The sequence below is a fragment of the Tachypleus tridentatus genome, chromosome 2 (assembly GCF_004210375.1).
Source record: "Tachypleus tridentatus isolate NWPU-2018 chromosome 2, ASM421037v1, whole genome shotgun sequence".
NCBI classification, from domain to species: Eukaryota; Metazoa; Arthropoda; class Merostomata; order Xiphosura; family Limulidae; genus Tachypleus; species Tachypleus tridentatus.
Genome location: NC_134826.1, coordinates 55,446,168 through 55,468,390, shown reverse-complemented (window position 1 = coordinate 55,468,390; position 22,223 = coordinate 55,446,168). Strand labels below are relative to the sequence as shown.

The following is a 22,223-nucleotide window of genomic DNA, read 5'->3' as shown; positions in this document are numbered from 1 at the left end:
ATTTTAGTCCGTTGTAGTGAATTATAAAGTTACACAATGGGTTATCTATGCTGTTTTTACAACAAGTATTGAAATCCAGTATTTAGCATTGTAAAGACAAACTGTTTAACCACTAATGGTGTTCACTACAACTGCTACAAAATGAGGAGATTAATACTTGAAGCTGCTTATATCCTGGTAGAAAGTCAGGATTTAAACTGGTTTTATTTTTTATGTTCTTTATCAGTTAATAACTATAGTTACAATACATTCATCCTTCGATAAATGTTCTGATGGAGACTGATTTCAGCAGGAACTATAACTACAGTTAATTGGTTCATAATTCTGTGATATTGAACAAACCTTTCAACTTTTATTTTAAAGGACGGTTTAAAGAGTTAAATGATTTCATATGGACCTCCTACGATCTTTCTGAACCAAAGATGACTTCAGAGTCCATCAGGTCTCTTATTTTGAAAGAGTTCTTTATATACTGACACTGTAGATAAATAGTGGTTATACTTTATTGGGTGTGTGAATACTGGATAAATCCTGTTTTTTCAAATTAGTAGATGACTGGAGATATATTTAGTGTTGGTGCAGCTGATGAACAAACTATCGCAAAGACTGAAACATCATCTTCAAACACAAACAGGGGTAGTCCATAATACACTACTCAACAAGCTTTTCAATACACTTCAGGTCTTTCTTCAAACACAGACAGGGGTAGTCCATAATACACTACTCAACAAGCTTTTCAATACACTTCAGGTCTTTCTAAAACTAACAATATGAATAATAATATTTAGCATAATCAAATTAAAAAAGTTGGTACTAGTCCATTGCTAGCCTCACAGTCACAGTAAAAACATTGGTACTAGTCCATCGCTAGCCTTACAGTCAAAGTAAAAACGTTGGTACTAGTCCATTATTAACCTTACAAAATACATGTACTAGTCATTATTAATATTATAATCAATTCCAAAATATAAGTTCTAGTTAATTATTAATCTTATATTAAAATCCAAAATTACCAATATCACAATAAAATTCAAAATATAAGTACTAGACCATTATTAATCTTACAAGGAGTCCAGAATTTACAAAAGCACTAGGAAGAGCCAATATCCCTGGTCCAGTGTTGCCTTTCAAAAGATGCATTAGTGTCTGGGAATTCCTAACAAAATATAAATATTACATCATAAATGTAGATAAAACAATAAACTAGTATAAAAAATTCATTAATTGTATTTTAAAATATAGTTATATTACACAAATTATGAACATAAGTAGTGGCAGAAACTGTCAAATAAAAACAATTGAAGTGAAAAACAGATGAAATAAAGTTCTGTTCTAAACCAAATATATAAAACGAGGACATTCAAATACATATGCATTTCAAACATTAGTTGCTTGTACATGTATCTAATAGCCAGATGTGTATATGTGCAAGATTCATGAACTAAGTTTACTTGCCAAACACAATGCATGTGCATCAGAATGTTACAGGTGTTTTTGTATGTATGGAGAAGCAAACACTAGTCAAGATATTTTGTATTTTTGAAGAACTCATTATACAATATAAATCACTTGTGTTTGTATCTACTAATCAATAAGATAACTTCCCTCAAACTTTACTAGAAATATTCTAGGTGCTTTCAAAATTAAAACTGGTGACAGCTGAGAAACCAAGCATGAATATAACTTCATCTACAAATACTAATGTGACACTAGATCCAATATAAAACAGCCCATATCTAAATAGTAACAACATTTACCAGTTGAGTCACAAACCTGGAAAACTAATATAAAAATTTAAACTTACACCACAAGTATTTATATAATCATACAGTTTTGGAAATTACAAGGTCATTGCATGCTCCATCAAGACACCAAAAAGTAGTGTCCAGAACACAAAAATTAGAAGCCAGTTAGTTCCTTTCACAGGGAAGTACTAAACAAGAATGTACATGTGTGAGGGGGAGGGTGTCAGCATGTCGATGAGGCATGACATTAAAGGACTTAAAGCACACAACCAAGGAATAAGAAACAATATCTCACAACAAGTAGTCTATTGAAACTTATGCCTCACAACAAGTAGTCTATTGAAACTTATGCCTCACAACAGGTAATCTGTTGAAACACAGAAGGCAAGAATAATTTAAGAACATTACCTAGCAGAATTGTTTTGAGAAAGAGAGAATGAGATGGAAAAAAATATAATAAAGATACTATTGATACCATTATTAAACTTCATATATTTAATCTCATATTACTTACAAAGAGCAGTGTTTTAAATGACAGAGGAAGTTATTTCAAAATGTTTACCATAGAAAGATGGATGATAAGGAAAAAAGGTCAGTAAAAATAACGTTAAAATAACATTCTTCTATCTGCAGACAGACTTCATTTGGGGAAGTTTTAGTCATGAACGACACATACAAATAACCTGGGCAGTCACACTACAAGAATAAATATATGAAGATTATTTACGATGCAAAGACAGTTTACAATATATACAGTTTATTCTTTACTATTATGTACCTATTTCATATATCAACAGAATGAAAAATGCATTACGTAGTTTTGTGGGAAGGTCTATTCTTTTGTGATGATTCATCCTGCTGTTGCATTTCCTCTTCATCTTCATCATCATCATCATCATCATAAAAGGATAAAGGAGCATCAAGCTCTCCATCAGAAATGGGGCATTCAAGTGGAGTAGCTCTTTTTGACACATAGATTTCACTATCAGAAGAAGCAAGGAGAGGTTCAGTAGCTTTATCACCTGGGCTATGTCTCGACAATGTGTTCATTTTCTAGTTACAAATTAGAAAAAACAGAAATAACACTTATAAAACTTATTATGTAGTTACATGGAAGGTCTATGCTAAGTAAGTGATTCCTGTTTTTATATAATACACACATGAATACGGTTGACCTACCAGACAGATTGAAACTCCGAAGATGAATGCTACACTAATCTAACAGAATCAAACTGAGCTTCTCGAATGTATTGTGACATTAAATGTCAATTAAAGTCATGTTTACTTTCAGCTAATCAAACATTTATGTTAATTCAGCCCTTCTGCTCATTTTCCCATGAATCATTCAATGAAAAATTATACATTTCAAGAAAAAAAGTTGTTAATAATCACATAAATTTAGAAATAACACAGTAAAGCTATTAATGAGTGTCACAGTACAGGCTGAAGAAACCGCATTAACCCATGATGAGAAATCAGTAAATCAAATAACAGATGTGTTTAATAAACACCCTAAAACCACAGATATGTCTCACAGTACAGGCTGAAGAAACTGTATTAATCCATGATAAGATATCAGTAGATCAAACCACAGATGTGTTTACGACGACAGGTTAAATTTTTTCATGTTCAGGCCTTTCTGTCTAGTTAGAACTTATCTTACTTAGACATAAGTGTTGCTTATGTAAACAGGTTATCAAGACAAGATAATTAGACCATTATTAATCCACGTCTAGTAATTTCTGACAAATATTCTATAAAGAATAATGAATATTAACTTTCTTTTAATAAAGTATTCTTACCTTAAGTAATACTGATTCTTTTTAGTTTATATTATGAACAACATCCATAAATTTTTCAAGTACAAGTTAATACATTATTCTTGTGAACTTTATGTTTGGCAAACAAATCCATCATTGGAGTGTGTTTCAATGAATTAATTTTTTTTGCAAACATTATTAGTTTAATTAAAAGTTTTAGTAATTAATTAACTCTATAATATTTCAAATATTATATTCCATGTATTTACAGTTTTTAATTAAATGTTGGATTTCACAAATTAGAAACTAAATGCAGATGTCTAACTTTTAATACCTATTTACAGTTACATCAACTTGCGAGTTATCTATTACAATGGCTCCTAGCTCTTAAAGAAATTTCATGGTGTGAAATCATTATCTTAGCACAAAACCTAAACAAGACCAATAGTTATAAAAGTCTCAAGAAAGGTTTACAACCCTGCTTCTGAATAAATGAAAATAAAGTGGGTTATAAATCATTTAGCACTTAAAGTTTAGCCAAGTTTAGAATATTTAGGACTTTTCTAACCAATGATACTATGTGAAAGTAATAGATCAAACCAACAAAATAAAGTTATGCAAAAACCAAATAGAAATACATTAAAAAAGAAAGGATAACAAAAAAGCTTTAGACATATATAAAGAACTATTTTTTCATCACTTTCCCTTATATAATTGTCATGAGGCTTAAACGCAAAATATTTAATTCATATGCAACACAAATGGTGAAAAGTGTACATGTTGAAACATAGCACTTTCCACAAAGGTAATTCTGACCATGTAAAATTATCTGATAAAAAACATCCATATTTATTATATTATTTTAATTGCATTTCTTCAAATAAGGAAAATAATTATTTCTAAAAGACAGTTGATTTTCTATGATGAATTATGACTGACATCTCATAAAATCATGTGTAGTAAACAGCAGCTGATACAAAGTTTTTTAATTGTTTGGCAGTCCACTGATTTTCTAATTAACCAGCTGTTGAAGAAATATGTGATAAGAAATGTGGAAAACTTAATATAAATAAACTAAATTACTACAATGTCTAAAGCTTTATTTCACTAATACTGTATGGTATGGTTTTTCACAAACAGCCAAGCCAGTCACTGAGTTATATAACCACTCTCCACTATAGCACAGTCTATAAGTAAGCACCATTTTCCTTTATGTTGTTATGTGCTTAGAGCAGGAAAAGTCCATGTATGGATTGTTCTAGTTAGTTCTTATCTACAAATATTACTAAAATCCTCCAGAATATCACAAATTTACTGATGAGTTAAGCAAGTGGTTCAAATAAGAACCCAAGCATTCAACACTTTAAGTAGTATTTGAGAACATTAATGTTAAATAATAATAACATTAGACCACAGAACTCAACAATCTCTCTTGTTTTCAATCAAAAATGTATCTAAGAATAACTTTGTTTATTTCTTCTAAAAAATCAGGACCTAACAAGGAAGAAGAAATGGAGGTTTAACATTTGGTGACAAAACTTTCACTCTTCTGCAGAAGAACAAAAGTCATTATGTTGCAACACTTTCCAAACTTTTTTCTATGTGAATCCATAACAAAACACAAAAATTTAAGCAATCTCACAGAGCACATAAAATAACATTTGGTAATTTTCAAAGCTTTTAATTCAGAAGGAAAAAGCAAGTAGTCTTCATTGCAATTGTCTTCTCATAATCCCATTGGCTCCTGGAGGAGTAGCCAGATGGCCAATGGTGAGAAGACCTCCCAGAAATGAATTTTAGCTGCAAATAACCAACAAACAGCCAGAGGCCATCTAGGTGCTAGTTTAGAAGGAAGAAATAGGATTTTTATATGATGCAGGTATCCTTATCAAGTACCTAAAAAGGCCAGAAGAAGGGACCATCAAGGAAGATAGGGATGTCATACTCCTAAACCATACTGCATTGTGGGTTAAGCTTTTTAGCAAAAGATAGAGGCCAGAAGTGACTTGGGTCCTACTGACCTGTATTTTTAACACCAAGTTTGTACCATGAAAAAGAAACAGTGTCAGAGTTTTAACATTGCAGCCAAGTCTGGTTCCTCCAGGAGTCTGTAGTCATTCAAGTTACTGGAAAGAGGTAAAATGTGGTCCTTGCAAATGATGTGGAAAACACAAACCCAGAAAGTGGAAGGTTTTTTTACTAATGCTCACAGTGATATGATTAACCTAAATGTCATATGATAAGCATACCAAAGTTTGGAAGTAGATGGAACACAACAAAATCCATGTAAAAGTTTTGCAAAAATGAGATGAACTGGATCTGGTTTCTTTTATGAAACATTCTCAAGGCAACTTGTAGCCTACTTGAAAAGAGATGACCATCAGAAAAGGGTCAGAATAATTTTAAACAAGCAGACAGACATGCTTAAGTATGTTGCATTGTTAGACAGAGTCATAGTGACACAAACTGTAGCCAAGCCATGCGGCATAACTTTTATTCTAGTGTAAGCACCAACATAAATGGCTTCAGATGAAGAAACTGAAGACTCCTATGATAGCATCCAGCACATCTTAAACAACTGCTCAAGTCAAGAGAATCATTGAGCTGGAGACTTTCAACACAAAGATAAGAAATACTGGCAAGCACAATGAAGTATGTAGAAGATTTTGTCTGGGTTAAAGAAATAAAAGAAAAACAAAGGGAAAAACTGTTAAATGTTTGTAATAACAATTGCTCAGCAATAATAAACACAATGTACCAGCACTACAAAGATATACATAACACTCTCCACATTTACCAGTGTTCTGGATGCTCCATAAATTTGATCTCCCATCCTTGTACCTTCACAGGTGCATGCAAAGCTCCACCTCACCCTGACAGAGCTCAAACCTTTCACTGATAGCTTCCCCCCAAGTCACTGGCCAGGACCATTTGAGTTATATTGTTTTCTCAAGCATTTAGTCCTTGCTAATGGTTCTCCTGTACCTATTGAGCTAATAGTCAAAACTGATAGCTTTGAGTACTTCACTCCTTGACAAAGTACAATGCTGTTGGTTCTCAGAAAATATGAGAAACTCACTTCACAGTGTCAATATGTACCAAAAGCAAAGCAAACACTTCACTCCTCCCATTTCAATTGGTATGCAAGCAGATCATCAGTAAATACAGCAGCATGTAAATCATGGAAGGACTGAGAAAGCAGTGCCCATTCAATGGATAACAGTGGTTATATTGCAGCACCAGGAGGTGAGTGTGGATTATTAGCCTTTGCATGGCTTGAGCTTCATGTAGTGTTAGTACCCAAGATGGTGTGTCTTAAAGTGTAGCTGTTTTTACCAGCTACTTCCTTTACAGCAACTAGCCCAAAGTCACCACTCAATACCTGGTCATGATGTAAACTGTCTCAGACAATGGTATTTCTCATATTTAGATGGTACCTCATCAACTTGCCAGAAAGTCCTTCAAAAAACAATTAGTAACGAGTATAACCAACAACATCATTTAAATAACCAAATACAATAATTTCTATTCCAATCCAATACATAAACTGTTATCTAAAATGTGATCATTTTTTTATTTTTACTGAAGATAAATGACTGATAATGACTCATGTATGAATTTGGGTATAATATGAAAGTATAAAAGAAAGTTTTACAGGATGGTTAAACTTGGAGGCCCGACAAGTAAAGTTCAAAATAACATGTAAAAAAAATGTTTATATTTTTTTAATAATTTTTTTGTGAAATCATATTGTATAAAAATAAATAAAAATGCAAATATAGAAAGTGGCATCTAATATGTACAGACATCACGAAACATTTAGTTCAATAACAGTTATATTTAAAAGAATTAATCTCGATGTAAAAATGTTACCAAGGAGTTTATCGGATCATTAAAAAATGTTATTAAATAAATAAATAATATGATATTACTGAAGATAAAAAAAACCTTGAAATGTATACTTTAGCAAACATGTGTTATAAACAAACATCTGATCTGTTTATGAATCATGAAATACAAATTTCAACCAGATCTTGTAAATGTTAATATACACATACAAAGTCATAAAATGTTAAATGTTTAACATATAAATTACCTGTGGAGAGATTACTCAAAATTATTCCACTGAACAAAAAGAAAAATATTAAGAGACAGGTTTTTGTTACTGTGTGACAAAGCAAGTAATTATCATGATAAATCATGCAATAGTTGAAAATATAGTAACCAGACATTTTACTGGGACCTTCCACTTACATTTATTTGAATATGCAATAAGAATCATATGACACTAAGTAAAACCTATAACTGCAGACTGTAGTCACAAATTGCTTATCACACCAAACAAATGATACAAGAAAAACTTTCTCAAACATTTACAGGGATATAATAGTAGTAATGTTATTATCAAAAGCCCTTTCTTCAACTGGTTATTCAAAGAAATCTGTCATGAAAATCTATCATAATTGGTAATTAAATGAGAAATACATCTGGTTCTAGGAGAAACTGGCTGAAACTTTTGGTGATATACTGAGAGAAATGCAAATTGAAAAAAGATGGAAAGTGTCACAGATATTGAACTGTGTTGCAACAGTTTCAACCACATTATACGGATATCACAGAAACTGACACATGGCACCAAACAACTAGCCAAAGATTGGCATATCTTTGGCTACAAGTGAGAAATCATGGTTTAGTCTGCAAACTGTAGACAGTTAATGACTAAAACATGATGCAGTCCAATAAGTTGCATTTCAAGCTTTTCTGTACCTGTAGTAAATATATGAAGAAAGCCACAAGCCACACCTGACTCTGCCTGTGTTACTCTGACAGTGCTTGCTGCAAGAAGTGGTGTAATAGTGTGGGGTGCACTTTCATGGCTGTAGGTGGTTTATCTGGTCATTAGAAAGATGCAAATGTGTTCCTAAGCAATAACTTCTACCATAAAAGGTTTCACTAGCACCAGATATAGCAGACATAACAAATTCTTCCTCAGAATAGTAGACAGTAGATTTTCTACAAAAACAATTCAATAAACCATATCACTTATACTCTCCAAAATAAAAGTGATTTCTCATATCATAATGCCCTACTAAATGTACACTATACAGGTAAATAAAACACCTCTCACAATATCATGGGATATATTCTATACTGTATCTAACCACTATCATTGTTAAATGTAATTCAATCTAATATCACATGTAGGTTGGTTATAATAAAAGTTATTACTCAATGTTTACCAAAGCACTTCTACAAGAAACTTGTTAAAATTCTAAAAATGTACAACTGAAAGCAAAGAAGAATATATAAAAACAGATCAACCAAACTGCACTTGCTAAATTCAGTCTCAACAAGTCTTTCGTCCAATACCAGAGTTTAACACAACAATACTGTTGTAGATTTCTCAAACAACTCATTTACCTTCTATACATTAACTAAATGTGTAGCATTTAATACTGATTCACCTGTTGGGTGTAAAAAACAAATATAATTTATTTTTCAGCTACATTGTGCTACTATATAAGGAGTAAACAAACATAAACTGGCATTTTTTTTATTATTACTTACAGCCTACTAGTTTTGGTAACACAGCATAATTAAGGTTGGTTACCAAAACAAGTAGGCTCTAACTAATAGAGTTGTTACCTTTCATTGTTCCAACAATCATTAGTTTTTGTGCTTTTTAGCATTATGTAGTGTTATGCACTATAATGTTCCTCAGACGAGTCTTTAATCATGTTATGTACATCTTATGATTTCAAATGGATGGAAATTTTTATTTTTATTTAGAAGTTAAATGAATGTCAATATGTATGAAACTTGTGATAGTTTCCAACAAGATTCATATGCACAATTTTCTTTCTTAACACAAATATATTTTAATATACAAACAACAATACAATTTATAATAATGGTTATTACAAATAATGATTTATATACAAAAGTACTGTAAACTTACAAACAATACTCAGTATTCTATCTGGTCTAGAACTGAATCTTTTATAGATGTTTCATGGAGAGTTAATTAATCCTATGTTGATACACAGGTACAATTCATCAGTGCTCCATGAACAGTTAATTAACCCCTATGTTGATACACAGGTATAATTCATCAATGCTTCAAGAACAGTTAATTAAGCCTATTTTGATACACGGGTACAATTCATTGATGCTTCACGGACAGTTAATTAATCCTATGCACAGGTACAACTCATCAGTACCTCACGAACAGTTAATTAACCTTACGTTGATACAATTCACTTGATGGCAAAGCTAGTTAGCTGCATTGCAGGCACATGCAAGTTTTTTACCACAAAGTTATACAATGTCTTCACATAAATGCTAATGTTCAAAGTTAATTCTCCAAAGTTAAATGGTTTGTAATGTTTGAAATATATGTGTTCTTTATCATATATTTGTAGTTTTCTAATTAGTAAGCATTTATCACAATTATAACTTCCAAGGTTTAGAATATACTGACTGTAGTGACCCAACAATATATTAAACTGTCTCTCTGAATGTTGATTTATAAAGTTTAAAGCAACTTTCTTGAAAGTTCACATGGCAACACTTACAATACTGGCAATCACTAGTATTACATACACACCTAGTATACTGTTGATTCTTATGCTTGAGGACCTTCCACAAATTTAAAGGACAGGTTGGACTTTTGCAATACACATTCAACAATATATGTTACATGCATATATCACTATTCAGAGTACATAACATTGTTCTGCACAAGGAAATATTGCACTATCAAATAGCATCTGGGTTGAAAAGATTTGTAATATTACTTCCAGTTTACACTATATAGATGATAGAGACAACCACTTCTGTGAGAAAAAATGCAAGAAGTTATCAACTGGACAGCAAAACAATGTTTACTTGCTGAACTTGGATGCTCTTTCCGAGTCCGTTCCACAAGGAAATTGTCAAGTAAGCTTTCATTGACATAGATCAATACGGATAGAAAACTGTGAGATCAAACAAAGCCTAACAGAAGCAGTTATTTTTTTGTGTGTACAAATACTTAAACTCCAACTTTCTTTTTATTTATGAAATAAATTGTTTTTATTATTATCACCTGTCAGTCATCACTTCACGCAGACACTAAGAAAATTCAGTTAAACAGGTAACCAGAAGTCTGTTTTTTAACCTTTGTATGTTCAGTTTCAAACAAGAATTAATGCTTACTAAGTTAACATGAATCTAATCTGAATACAGACAGCATATGAACATTATCAAACATACCAGTTGTTGGGATGAAGTCCGTGACTCTTACAGGCAACGAAATTAAATAAACATATCTTATGCGCACCTCTTGCCTTAAATCTGAAACATCAAATGACCTAAACAAAACATATGGAGGAACTCAACAACTGTATGATTTAGAACATGAATGTTTCAGAACTTATCGCATGTACGATTACATACACATTTCTTATTGATGAAAACTGATGTATGCACTAGGGAATCAATGTTGTGAAGATTAGTTTATGACAAACATCCATGCATCATTTGTTTCCATGCATCAAACTGACAAACAGAAACTGTGGCATGCTTGTTCTAGCTGGTGTACTTACGGGTACATTCCTTGAAATAGAGCCACTCAGTCTAACAATGGCTGCACTCAACAACTTTCACATCAGCTGGTATGTTACTCATCTTTTGTCTTTTTCCACCACTGTTAGCCCTGAACTTCAAATGCAAATGTGTCTATTAATATAAAAATACGTTACTGCTAACATTCGTAAGGACTGTACAACTACAGTCCTGGAACTAGAAATAAACTACAACAGGTACAGAAAAACTTAGACATTTAATGGCAAGATTCAACTTCACACAAATAAGCTATATGATGCCAAGACATGTGGCATACACTCAAGCTGCTTCAGGTATGGACAGTTAATACTTATCCTACTCTTATATTTTCAAAGCTGTGCTGTGAACTAATACCACATGATTGACATGTTCATGTTTGCTTATTTCACACCCAGTTAAACTATTCACTAGGTACAACCCTGCTTTAACAGTTTCATTCCTGAAAAAACAGTACAATGTTTGTTTTGTTTTTTTAGTTTAACTCCTTGTTCATTCTTTCTTTAAGTAGTAAAGTAAATAACAAAACATATCCTCATTCACTCAGTGATTTAAGTATTATTAGATATTGGTACCAAAATGTTGCAACATCAAAAAGAAGTCAAACAGAGAAAAAACATCAAAAACATTTGTCAAATACACAATATAATATTACTGGGCTGACAACTTAGTCAGTCAGCTACACACAATCTTTGTTTTTATCATCCATTCAGTTAAAACCAATAACAGAATTAACTATGCATATGAACAATTTTTTATTACGTGATGTACCCTGCCTACACAGTTTTACTTCCAATCTATCCTAAAACTTTAAACCAACACCAATACAAATCCTGATCACAAGTAAACAGGCTTTCATTTACTATTTGAAATCACTAAACATTGGGAATATTTACTGTTTTTGGTGTCAGTTTGACAAGAAACTAACATCCTAATGATAGAATAAATGTTAATTTTATGTATCACTATGTCCCCCCCCCCCACAGTATCTCTTCCACCATTTATTTCACCTAGATTTTCTTAATAACTCTGTACTTTTAACACATTCTGTTGTTTTGTTTGCATAGGGCAGTTAAAGTTAAGTAAATATATATATACTTTCAATTAGTTCTAATAGTAATGTTGTAAAAATTATCTTGAGGTTCTATCTAATGTTTCAAAGAAAACAAAAAGTTTCAGACAGATACGCAAGTAGAAATAAATAAGAAAGGCTAAAAACAAATGATTATGTTAGAAGGTAAGCGACATTTTTAAATGACAGGATGATGGTAACAAAGTAAAGCTGGAATACTTTAATAATGTAATATTTGTATTAGAATCATAAATGTTTAGACTGGTACATTACAGTTATAAATGTTTAAGTTGGTACGCACTGTGATTATAGTTAAATAATTAGCTCTACTCTAACCTATGAATACCAATTGGCAACATGTAAGATAATCAATTAATCAATATTATGATTTAATTATTAATGTAATTAATTATTTTTTAAGTCCAAAGTAATCTTCATTAAGATTAGTGACATTATTAAACTACAATCTACTTGCTGAGAACAAAATAGTTCAACCAAAACTGGTCAGTTTAACCATTTTATATATCACACATTTTGATACACAGAAGTTTATTCTTCCACATTTTTACTTCTCTTATAGAAAAATTCTACCACAAACACAGCAAACATTTTCACTCTCAGACCTACAAGTTTCATTTTGTTGATATCACTCAACTTACAAACTTTAAAACCACTTTTTCATGCAATATGTAAACTTCACCAAGAATAAATTTTTATAGTATGTATTGCTTTGCCCTTCAAATAGATTACAAGCATATAATATCAAACTACAATATTATTATAAGATGTATTGTAATTCATATGCAATATTTTAAAATATTACCACTGAACTCGAGCTGCTGGTCCATTCCAAAGTAACAGATAGCTTTTATTGTTTTAATGCAACGTTTTAAAAAAGTACTTTGAAATATTTTTATGATGTAGTCGAAACTTGAAACTAGTTTTACACTTTCAATTTTGCTCAACTGCATAATATTATTGTTACAAGTGGTTTAGTCAATTTTATTCTAAAACCTGATGACATTTACACCAATCTACATCTATTGCGTTTATATATAACTAAATGATCATGACATATCATGAGGTATAATATGGAAATTTATAATTATTTAATTTAAACGTTATTGTTAATATATCTTTAAAAGTTTACACCATCAATATCAAAGTAAAAAAATTCTATAATAAACGCTTCCTAAACTATAGTCTCGGAACACTGAAACTCGTGTAACATTAAATTTGTAATAGTACCACGAAAATTCTGTCGTTGATAATAATACACTAGTCTAATGTAACATCTAAATGTTAAATTTAATGACGTATATTAAATTTTTACTTCTTACAAACCTGTTAATTTATGGAATTGTCCCTGATGTTTGTTTTCGTAACCTGTAATTAAAATTCAGAGCACTCCAAAAAACAAAAATAATGCCCTACAATTTTAACTTGTTTATGCCATTCGGTGATAATCCACAACCTTCTTTCATTCGTGTATACTTATCTGTTAGTGTTTTAGAAAATAGACGATAGATGGCCACTAAAAAGGAGTGTTTTTACAACTCCCATACACTGCTGATCAATGAACATTGCCATTTTGTGTTGATAGACCCAACCACTTGTTTGAGTAGAGCTTCGAAAGATGAAAATGAGAAAAGGGAAAATAAACATAAACCTTTTTAGCATTTAATAGGGAAAATGTGAACACTATGAAATTAGCCTAAATACTAGCTGGTCAAAAGTGTAAGACCATACCAAAAAGAAGTCCCAAACAGGGAAGAAAATGCCCAACAAGAGGTCTCAGTAGTGAGTTGCACGGACGTCATTGCGAATAACTGCAAACATTCGTTTTGGTATGGTCGATATAAGCGCTTGCAGAAGGCTGTCTGGAATGTTATCCCAAGTGGTGAAGATGACTTCAAGAAGATCATGTACTGTTTGGAATTGACGTCCATTTCTATAGACTTTCCTTGCCATCTACCCCCAAACATTTTCAATGGGGTTCAGTTCGGGCGAACACGCTGGATGGTCCAAAAGAATCACGTTATTCGCCATAAAAAAGTCCTTTGTCCTGCGGGCATGGTGGATTGCAGCTTTGTCCTGCTGAAAGATCCAGCCATTTCCACAAAAGCGAGGGCCTTCAGTCAATAACAATGCTCTCTCTAACATGCCAGTGTAGCCAGCTGCTGTTTGACGCCTCTGAATAACGTGAAGCTCCATTACTCCATGGAAGGAGAAAGCACCACAGATCATGATGGAACTTCCTCCACTGTGTCGTGTAGAAAATGTATCCGGTGGGATATCCTTATTTTGCTGGTAATGTTGGAAGCCATCTGGACCACCCAGGTTAAATTTTTTTTTCATCAGAGAACAAAACCTTCTTCCACTTTTCTACGTCCCATGTTTGATGCTTCTCAGCAAAATTTAATCGAGTTGTTTCATGGTGTAAAAGGAGGCGTGGCCTTCGAAGACGTTTACGATTTTTAAAGCCTTTTTCTCGTAGATGCTGTCTTATTGTTCTTAAGCTGCATTCTGCGTCCATAAGGACCTTAATCTGGTTCGACGATCGACTGGTGTCTTGCCGAACAACCCGTCGAATCCTTCTGCTTAACGCTGGCGAAATGTTCTTGGGCCGACCACTTGAAATTCTCGTTCCGTATCCCTCAGGGTCTTTTAAGAAATCTGCAACATCAGTTTTACTATGCCCAACCTCACAAAATTACTCGAGGGCTATCTGTGCTAGCCGTCCCTAATTTAGCAGTGTAAGACTAGAGGGAAGGCAGCTAGTCATCACCACCCACTCCCAACTCTTGGGCTACTCTTTTACTAACGAATAGTGGGATTGAGCGTCACATTATAACGCCCCCACGGCTGAAAGGGCGAGCATGTTTGGCGCGACGGGGATGCGAACCCGCGACCCTCGGATTACGAGTCGCACGCCTAACGCGCTACGCCATGCAAGGCCAAGATAAAGCTCTTACAAGGAATTAATCGAATATAACCCCTGAATAATCTGTTGTTCGTAGTTACTAAATTTGTTATTGCATTTGGGCTGGACTTGGGTGAATGTTAATTATAGAGCCCTGAATGTGATTCCAAGGGTTAAACGTTGCGTTCTGTTGCTGTAAAAACATGTTACACACTATGACCCCGTGCATGTATTATGAGAATGTAAAGTATATATTAATTTGGTAGTTGTTTTGACCTTGAATTTCACAAACCTCGAAAGAGCTTAAGAGACAACTGAAGATGCTTAGAAACTTTTCTTTTCAGCCACGCTTGCGGAATTAGGGTTTGGTTCTACTGAGGATGCATATTGATACTAATTGACGGGGTGATGCATACCGGATAGCTTGAGATAAATTACAGGCTGTCAAATTAACCTTATTCGATATTCAGGGAGTGCTCTGAGATGAGAAAGGACGAGAAGAAAAGGAGAAACACGATGACACTGTAAAAAAACAGTATTTCAAGCGTTAGCGTGTGTTCTATTAATCAACTTTCTTCTGTTTAATATATCAGCTCAAAATTAGAAATGGGTAACGCAGCTATCTTTTATGTAGTTGTGCACGAATTTTTGAAAGAAACTACTTCGGTTGCATTCATAATGATTTATTACATAACACAAAATTACAAATATGTGCACAAATTTAAAAAAAAAATTATCTAGAGATTCTTTTATTCTGCTGTTTAGCACGGGCAGCTAATTGGGTAACTAATCGCCCTTGAAACTTTGAAACTGGGTGTGGAACAAAATTAACAGTATGGAAACATGATCGTTAGCGTTAAAAGTCTTTAGGCATATCTGTAAGACATTTTGAGGGCTGGTAGCGAGGCCAAATATTTTGTTTGTTTTTTAGAAGCTTTAGGAAGCTTACTTTTTCTGTTTCATCTCTGTCAAGTTATTAATATTGTAATTAAAAACGTTCGAAATCAAGCTGTTATTTCAGTATATAATATTTTATATATATTAAATATTAATTTGTAATCAACCAAATTAAACATGTATTCTTCTTGCCATACATTAAACACCTGTGGACACTAATGATATCTTGTACTAAACAGGTACAGTGCGAGGAAAAGAACAAATGTAAGGCTTTACAATATCTCTGATAGTTTCGAATTAATTAGCTGGGCAGAATAATTAGGACTACTAACAATAATATGCCTCTGATTGTATACTGGGAGAAATATTTCCACGAAACCAAGACAAAAATTCACATACTTTAAAATGGGCGACCTATTTCTCTTCGAGTTGCAATAGATAAGATGTGAATAATAATAATAAAAAGACACAGGTGTACATAATAATAAAAAGACACAGGTGTACATAAATAACAAATATTAAATTTCATTATCACAAGTTACATAATATTAGAATACAATGCAAGTGATTGGTTTTTATGTGTGGAACTGACAAGAGCTAGTGAAGATGTTAGAAACAAATATGGCTCATATTAGTTCGTATATTTTGCTCTCTTAAGTTAACCTAAAAACAAAGAAAATTCTTTAAAAAATGGCTTTAATTGAAAACAGTAAGGCAAATTCTCACTAAAGTTTTATGAAATTCATGTTCCTGCAGTCCATCAAATACAAATAATTTACTTCATAATACTTTTGTTTTAAAAGTGGGCAAACAAAGGTTTACAATAATACCATTTGAAGGTTGCCGGTACCGGTACGTGAGCATATCTAAACATGTGACTTGAGAAGTTAGAAATTGATTTTTTTTGTTTCTAGTGTGTATTCGTAGGAATTTTTTTCCCACATCAAACTAAATTGTTAATTATTTGTAAATCTATGATTACTATGGCAATGAATCAGTTGAAATCGAAAGTTTCTGTTGGTTAGAAATTTAGTGAGAGTCGGTCTCGGAAAAAATCTATTGGCATATTGTAAATTAAAGCAAATCAGAGTCAGGCGTAGAAAGTAGTTTCTGAATTTCCATTTATTTCTCCTTAACCCCATTACAGCGGCAAGTCTACGGACTTACAATGCTAAAATCAGGGGTTCGATTCTCCTTGGTGGACTCAGCAGAGAACCCGATGTGGTTTTGCTATAAGAAAAAAAAAACACACACACATACTATTAACCCCATAAGATTGAATAATATAAAAAATATAATTTCAGAATATCGATTACAAAATTATATAAAATGTTTTATGTTACATTTCGTACGTTTCTAGGAGGTCCCTTGGTAGGCAAAAAAAAAAAAAAAAAAAAATCCAGAAGAGAAGACGGCTCAGAGACCAATATCCAACTTCTCATACCGGTGGAGTTTGAAGCTGCTTTTAAACACTTACTTATTTAATTGAGAATCTAAAACTTATTTAATATAATAAGTTGATTTCTTATATATGTCTTGATGTCAAGTTTGTTCTTATATCATGATAATTAGGAAGTTTGGTTTGAATTTCGCAAAAAGCTACACGAAGGCTATCTGCGCTAACCATCCCTAATTTAGCAGTGTAAGACTAGAGGGAAGGCAGCTAGTCATCACCACCCACCACTAACTCTTGGGCTACTCTTTTGCCAAGGAATACTGGGATTAACTGTCACACTATAACACCCCCACGGCTGAAAGGGCGAGTATGTTTAGTGTGACGGGGAGACAATTAAGTAGTTTAACTAATTTCTAAATGTAACTCGCTAAAACGCGTGACATATGCAGGCTAAGGATTAATCACGAACGCACCTACCTAACGTGAATTCAGTCCTGTAAGCACATTCACGTTCTCTTCCAGAGTGTGAGAGTAACAAGTTTACTATATTTTATGCTATTTTCCTGGTGAGATTCACTTATCGACTGAAATGTGAACTGCAAACTACCATGTCAAACATTCATAATTTTGTAAAAAGAAAATTAAAATACCAGAGGAGGCGTTCTGTCAAAATGTATTAACAGACATTATTCTCAACGTATGATATACTATAAATTAGTACTGGTACTGAACGCCGAGTATCTCTGGTAGAAGCACTGGCACTAATTGCAAACTCTGTGACAAATGCTTAACAGAATATGCTTGTTCGTTAATAAATAATTAAATATTATACCACTGTTATATGAGAACTAAACAATATGCAATTTACAACCAAAACGCTGCTTGTCACACAGAGAAAGCTTGAGCGCTACTGCAACAATAACAACAAACTGTGATTTTACTAATTGGCAATTAACCTAGCTTTTTCTGATGATGGTCTAGTGAAGTACAGGATTGCACTATCTGCTGGCCCTCTTTTAATTTATATGCATATTTTTCAGAGTGTCTATGTTTTTTATTTTAGTTTAGTTTGGATTAGGTAGTTTCTAAAATAAGACACGAAATTTTTCCTTTATCTAGCGCTCTTGGGATTTGAATCCACTTAAGGCAGAGATAATTTGTAATATTGTGAGATAAATGGTAGATTTTTGCCAATGACTTGGGGTTGCCAAGCCCTTTTTTGCTTAGACTGCGGTACATTAAATTCTTTCTTGGTGTAATGCTATTGTATTCTGATAAACAGAATCAGGGTTACTCCTTTCTTGGTATAATGCTACTGTATTCTCATATACAGCATCAGGTTTATTTCTTTTTGGTGCAATTATTTTGCATTCTGATATACAGGTTCAGGTTTACTCCTTTCTTGGTGTAATGCTATTGTATTCTGATAAACGGAATCAGGTTTACTCCTTTCTTGGTGTAATGCTATTGTATTCTGATAAACAGAATCAGGTTTACTCCTTTCTTGATGTAATGCCATTGTATTCTGATATACAGAATCAGGTTTACTCCTTTCTTGGTGTAATGCCATTGTATTCTGATATACAGAATCAGGTTTACTCCTTTCTTGGTGTAATGCCATTGTATTCTGATATACAGAATCAGGTTTACTCCTTTCTTGGTGTAATGCCATTGTATTCTGATATACAGAATCAGGTTTACTCCTTTCTTGGTGTAATGCCATTGTATTCTGATATACAGAATCAGGTTTACTTCTTTTTGGTGCAATGCTTGTATGATTGTATCAAGCAGTTATTTTGATTGTATGATTGTGTCAAGCAGTTATTTTTAAGACTGTTTGAGTTTGTTTATGTTGCTTTAAATATTTATATTTTCTTTTAAAGAAAATATAATAATATAAAATATAGTCTATGTGTTACATAAACACACATATGCAGCGTTTGTGTTACATTTGGATAATAAAGACTGTTCATTGGGCACAATTGTGTCTCTTTATTTCCTTCTCAAGAGCTCAGAGAACTTAGAATTATTTCACAATGAATCTGTTGACAAACCTGCTATTATTCTGCAAACCTGTCTTGTTATTCTTAGGTTCACGCACGTGTGTAGTTTTTATAACAAAGACACATCGGGGTACGTGCTATGTTCTCTAAGGGGAATCAAACCACTGATTTTAGTGTTTAAATCCGGAAACTCACACTTACGTGAAATCAATTTCACCTGAGAATATCAGGCCCGGCATGGCCAGGTGACTAAGGCACTCGACTCGTAATCCGAGGGTCGCGGGTTCAAATCGCCGTCACATCAAACATCTCGCCCTTCAGTCGTGGGGGCGTTATAAGGGTACGGCCAATCCCACTGTTCGTTGATAAAAGAGCAGTCCAAGAATTGGTGATGGGTGGTGACGACTAGCTGCCTTCCCTCTAGTCTTAAACTGCAAAATTAGGGAAGGCTAGCGCAGATAGCCCTCGTGTAGCTTTGCGCGAAATTCAAAACAAACAAATCTGAGAATATCACAGTTACAGAAAACACGTTTCAAGTACTTTTATTTGTACTTCCTCACTACAGTTGGAATGTTGTAACTTCAGGAGGGCTTCAACCGGGATCACCTATTGGAGGTTCCAAACCCGGAACTGTATGGAAATCACCTGATATTAACTGAATAGTTGTTACAAAAGACATAACTAAGGTAACAGTCAGGGGCAGATTGGCCCACCAGCTAATTTGAAACACGTGCTTATACTAAAATACGTCCTTCAACACTTATTTGGGCTATTTTATGTTACCAAAGGCTCCATCATGAGACTGACATGTCAAAAGTACACTAACACTTCCTTGCTTGCATTCCATAATTCATATAGTTTACAAGGATGTCAGTTTCACATCGTCTATTTGAACAGTCCACTATTACAGAGCTCCATAGTTGCTGCATCTGGAAACTTGACTGTTATGACTTTGTATATAATAGCATGAATATCTATTTCATTCTTCGACAACTGAAGGTATGTGATTGTGGAATGGATACGTAGTGAAAGTAGCTTGTGTACATGTCACTTTTCCATATCTTTCTTGATTGCGTTATGTAATGTTGAGCTCTTGATTCTAAGTTGTTATAAATGCTACATGTTTACCATGGTTAGGATGTCTCAGGTCTTTTTCTGGACGGTCTTAGACACTCAAGTTGGTCCATATTCTTTTTTCTTTTCAGCACCATGATAACTGATATCCACGACTTAGACATTTTAAATCCACATAGTAATACTTTTCTTCATGACCTAAGAGTACATGAAAGTCATATTAATATAACGTACGCAGCATTCTATACGATCATTTATGGTTTGAAATGTTGTAACTTTACATTACCTCGAGCACTAACGTATGAAACATTAATAAATTTAAGAGCTATATTGGTTTACCTACACACAAGTCTAGTAAGGAAAAGAATATGACGAGGTTTGTCACACGCAGACAACATAACAAAGAAGTTTGAGGCCAATACTTTAATTAATTTCAGGATAAAAAAACATCTTTACCACAAATTGTAGAAGTTTCAGCAAAATACTATTCCTTGAAAATCCTTTTTGTCATGTTAATTATTGTTTAAATGTCGAGAAAATTATGTTTTATTTCTACATTTGTTGTTGTTTGTAATTAAGCTCAAAGGTACACAAAAAGCTGTCTGTGCTGTTTTCACCACGGATACTGAAACCCGGTTTTTATCGTTCTAAGTCCTCAGACATACCGCTGTGTCACTGGAAGGCTTTACATTTGTTTCTTTATTGTTAAACGCAAAGCTGCAGATGAGGTCCCCAGTTGTTCAGCAGTAAGTTTACAGGCTTATCACGCTAAGAATCGAGTTTTGATGCTCACGGTGGGTACAACATAGATAGCCCATCGTGTCTCTTTAAGCGTAACAATAATTAAACCATACATAATGGGATATCTATATTTTGTCCAATGCGTTACAAGCCCTCAGATTTACAACTAAGCCAACGGAGGGAGAGAAATATGTTTCTCACAAGCTTGTATTATGTAATACGTGATGACGAGAAACCCACTTGAAGTAAAAATGTATTCTCAAAACGGCTAGTATAGGTATTAAAATTTTTACTAATAAAGCTGAGAACAACGTTCCCACCTTCTTAGATCATCTTCAGACTAACAAAAACAGTTTACAACTATAATACACTGCTACTATAATACAATGTAAAACATGCAGTTTAGCCTGCTTTTGTATATTGACACAAAGCAACTAAATTATATTCTGCGCTAACACTAATTTTGAACCAATGTATTAGTGTATGTGTGTGTTTTGTTTTTCTTATAGCAAAGCCATAACGGGCTATCTGCTATGTTCACCAAGGGGAATCGAACCCTTGATTTTTGCGTTGTAAATCCGTACACTTACCCAATGTATCAGATGAAAGATAACCTGTCAATGTTTAAGCAACTGTCGTAAAACCAACAGTTGAATTTGACCCGAATTTTGTATTGTTTTCTTGGCAGTAACGGGACGTTAAGCCTAGTGTTGTACTTCTGATGGTTCAGGGACGTTACTCTTTATTGCACATATGACAGGCTCAGCATAGTCAGGTAGTTAGGGTGCTTGACTCACAATCTGAGGGAAGTAGGTTCAAATACAACTGTCAATTTATTGCTAAAAGAGTAGCTCAAGAGTCGGTAATGATGACTAGCTGTCTCACCTATAGTCTTTCACCACTAAATTAGCGACGCCTAGCACAACTAACCCTCATGTACCATTACAAGAAATTTACAATCAAATGATACTTTCTCACACACCACCTACTAAACGATGTTCAGAAATTCC

The 22,223-nt window shown here is 33.4% G+C and overlaps 1 protein-coding gene across 5 annotated transcripts in view; it reads right to left on the bottom strand.

Annotated features, from left to right (window-relative positions):
• Window positions 1-13,679, bottom strand: part of LOC143243877 (proton-coupled amino acid transporter 2-like) — a 34,407-nt gene extending 20,728 nt beyond the window's left edge. The window contains exons 1-4 of one of the 5 annotated variants that reach the window (XM_076487632.1): window positions 13,524-13,679; window positions 11,092-11,224; window positions 2,560-2,798; window positions 1,066-1,156 (exon numbers count right to left, since the gene is read on the bottom strand). In XM_076487632.1, coding sequence (XP_076343747.1) covers window positions 1,066-1,156; window positions 2,560-2,795 — 327 coding nt within the window. In that variant the 5' untranslated portion in view covers window positions 2,796-2,798; window positions 11,092-11,224; window positions 13,524-13,679. Of the gene's footprint in view, window positions 1-1,065; window positions 1,157-2,559; window positions 2,799-10,759; window positions 10,867-11,091; window positions 11,225-13,523 lie in introns of those variants that run through there. The other 4 variants (XM_076487633.1, XM_076487631.1, XM_076487635.1 and 1 more) reach the window with 4 other exon arrangements.
• Window positions 13,680-22,223: the final 8,544 nt, after the last annotated feature.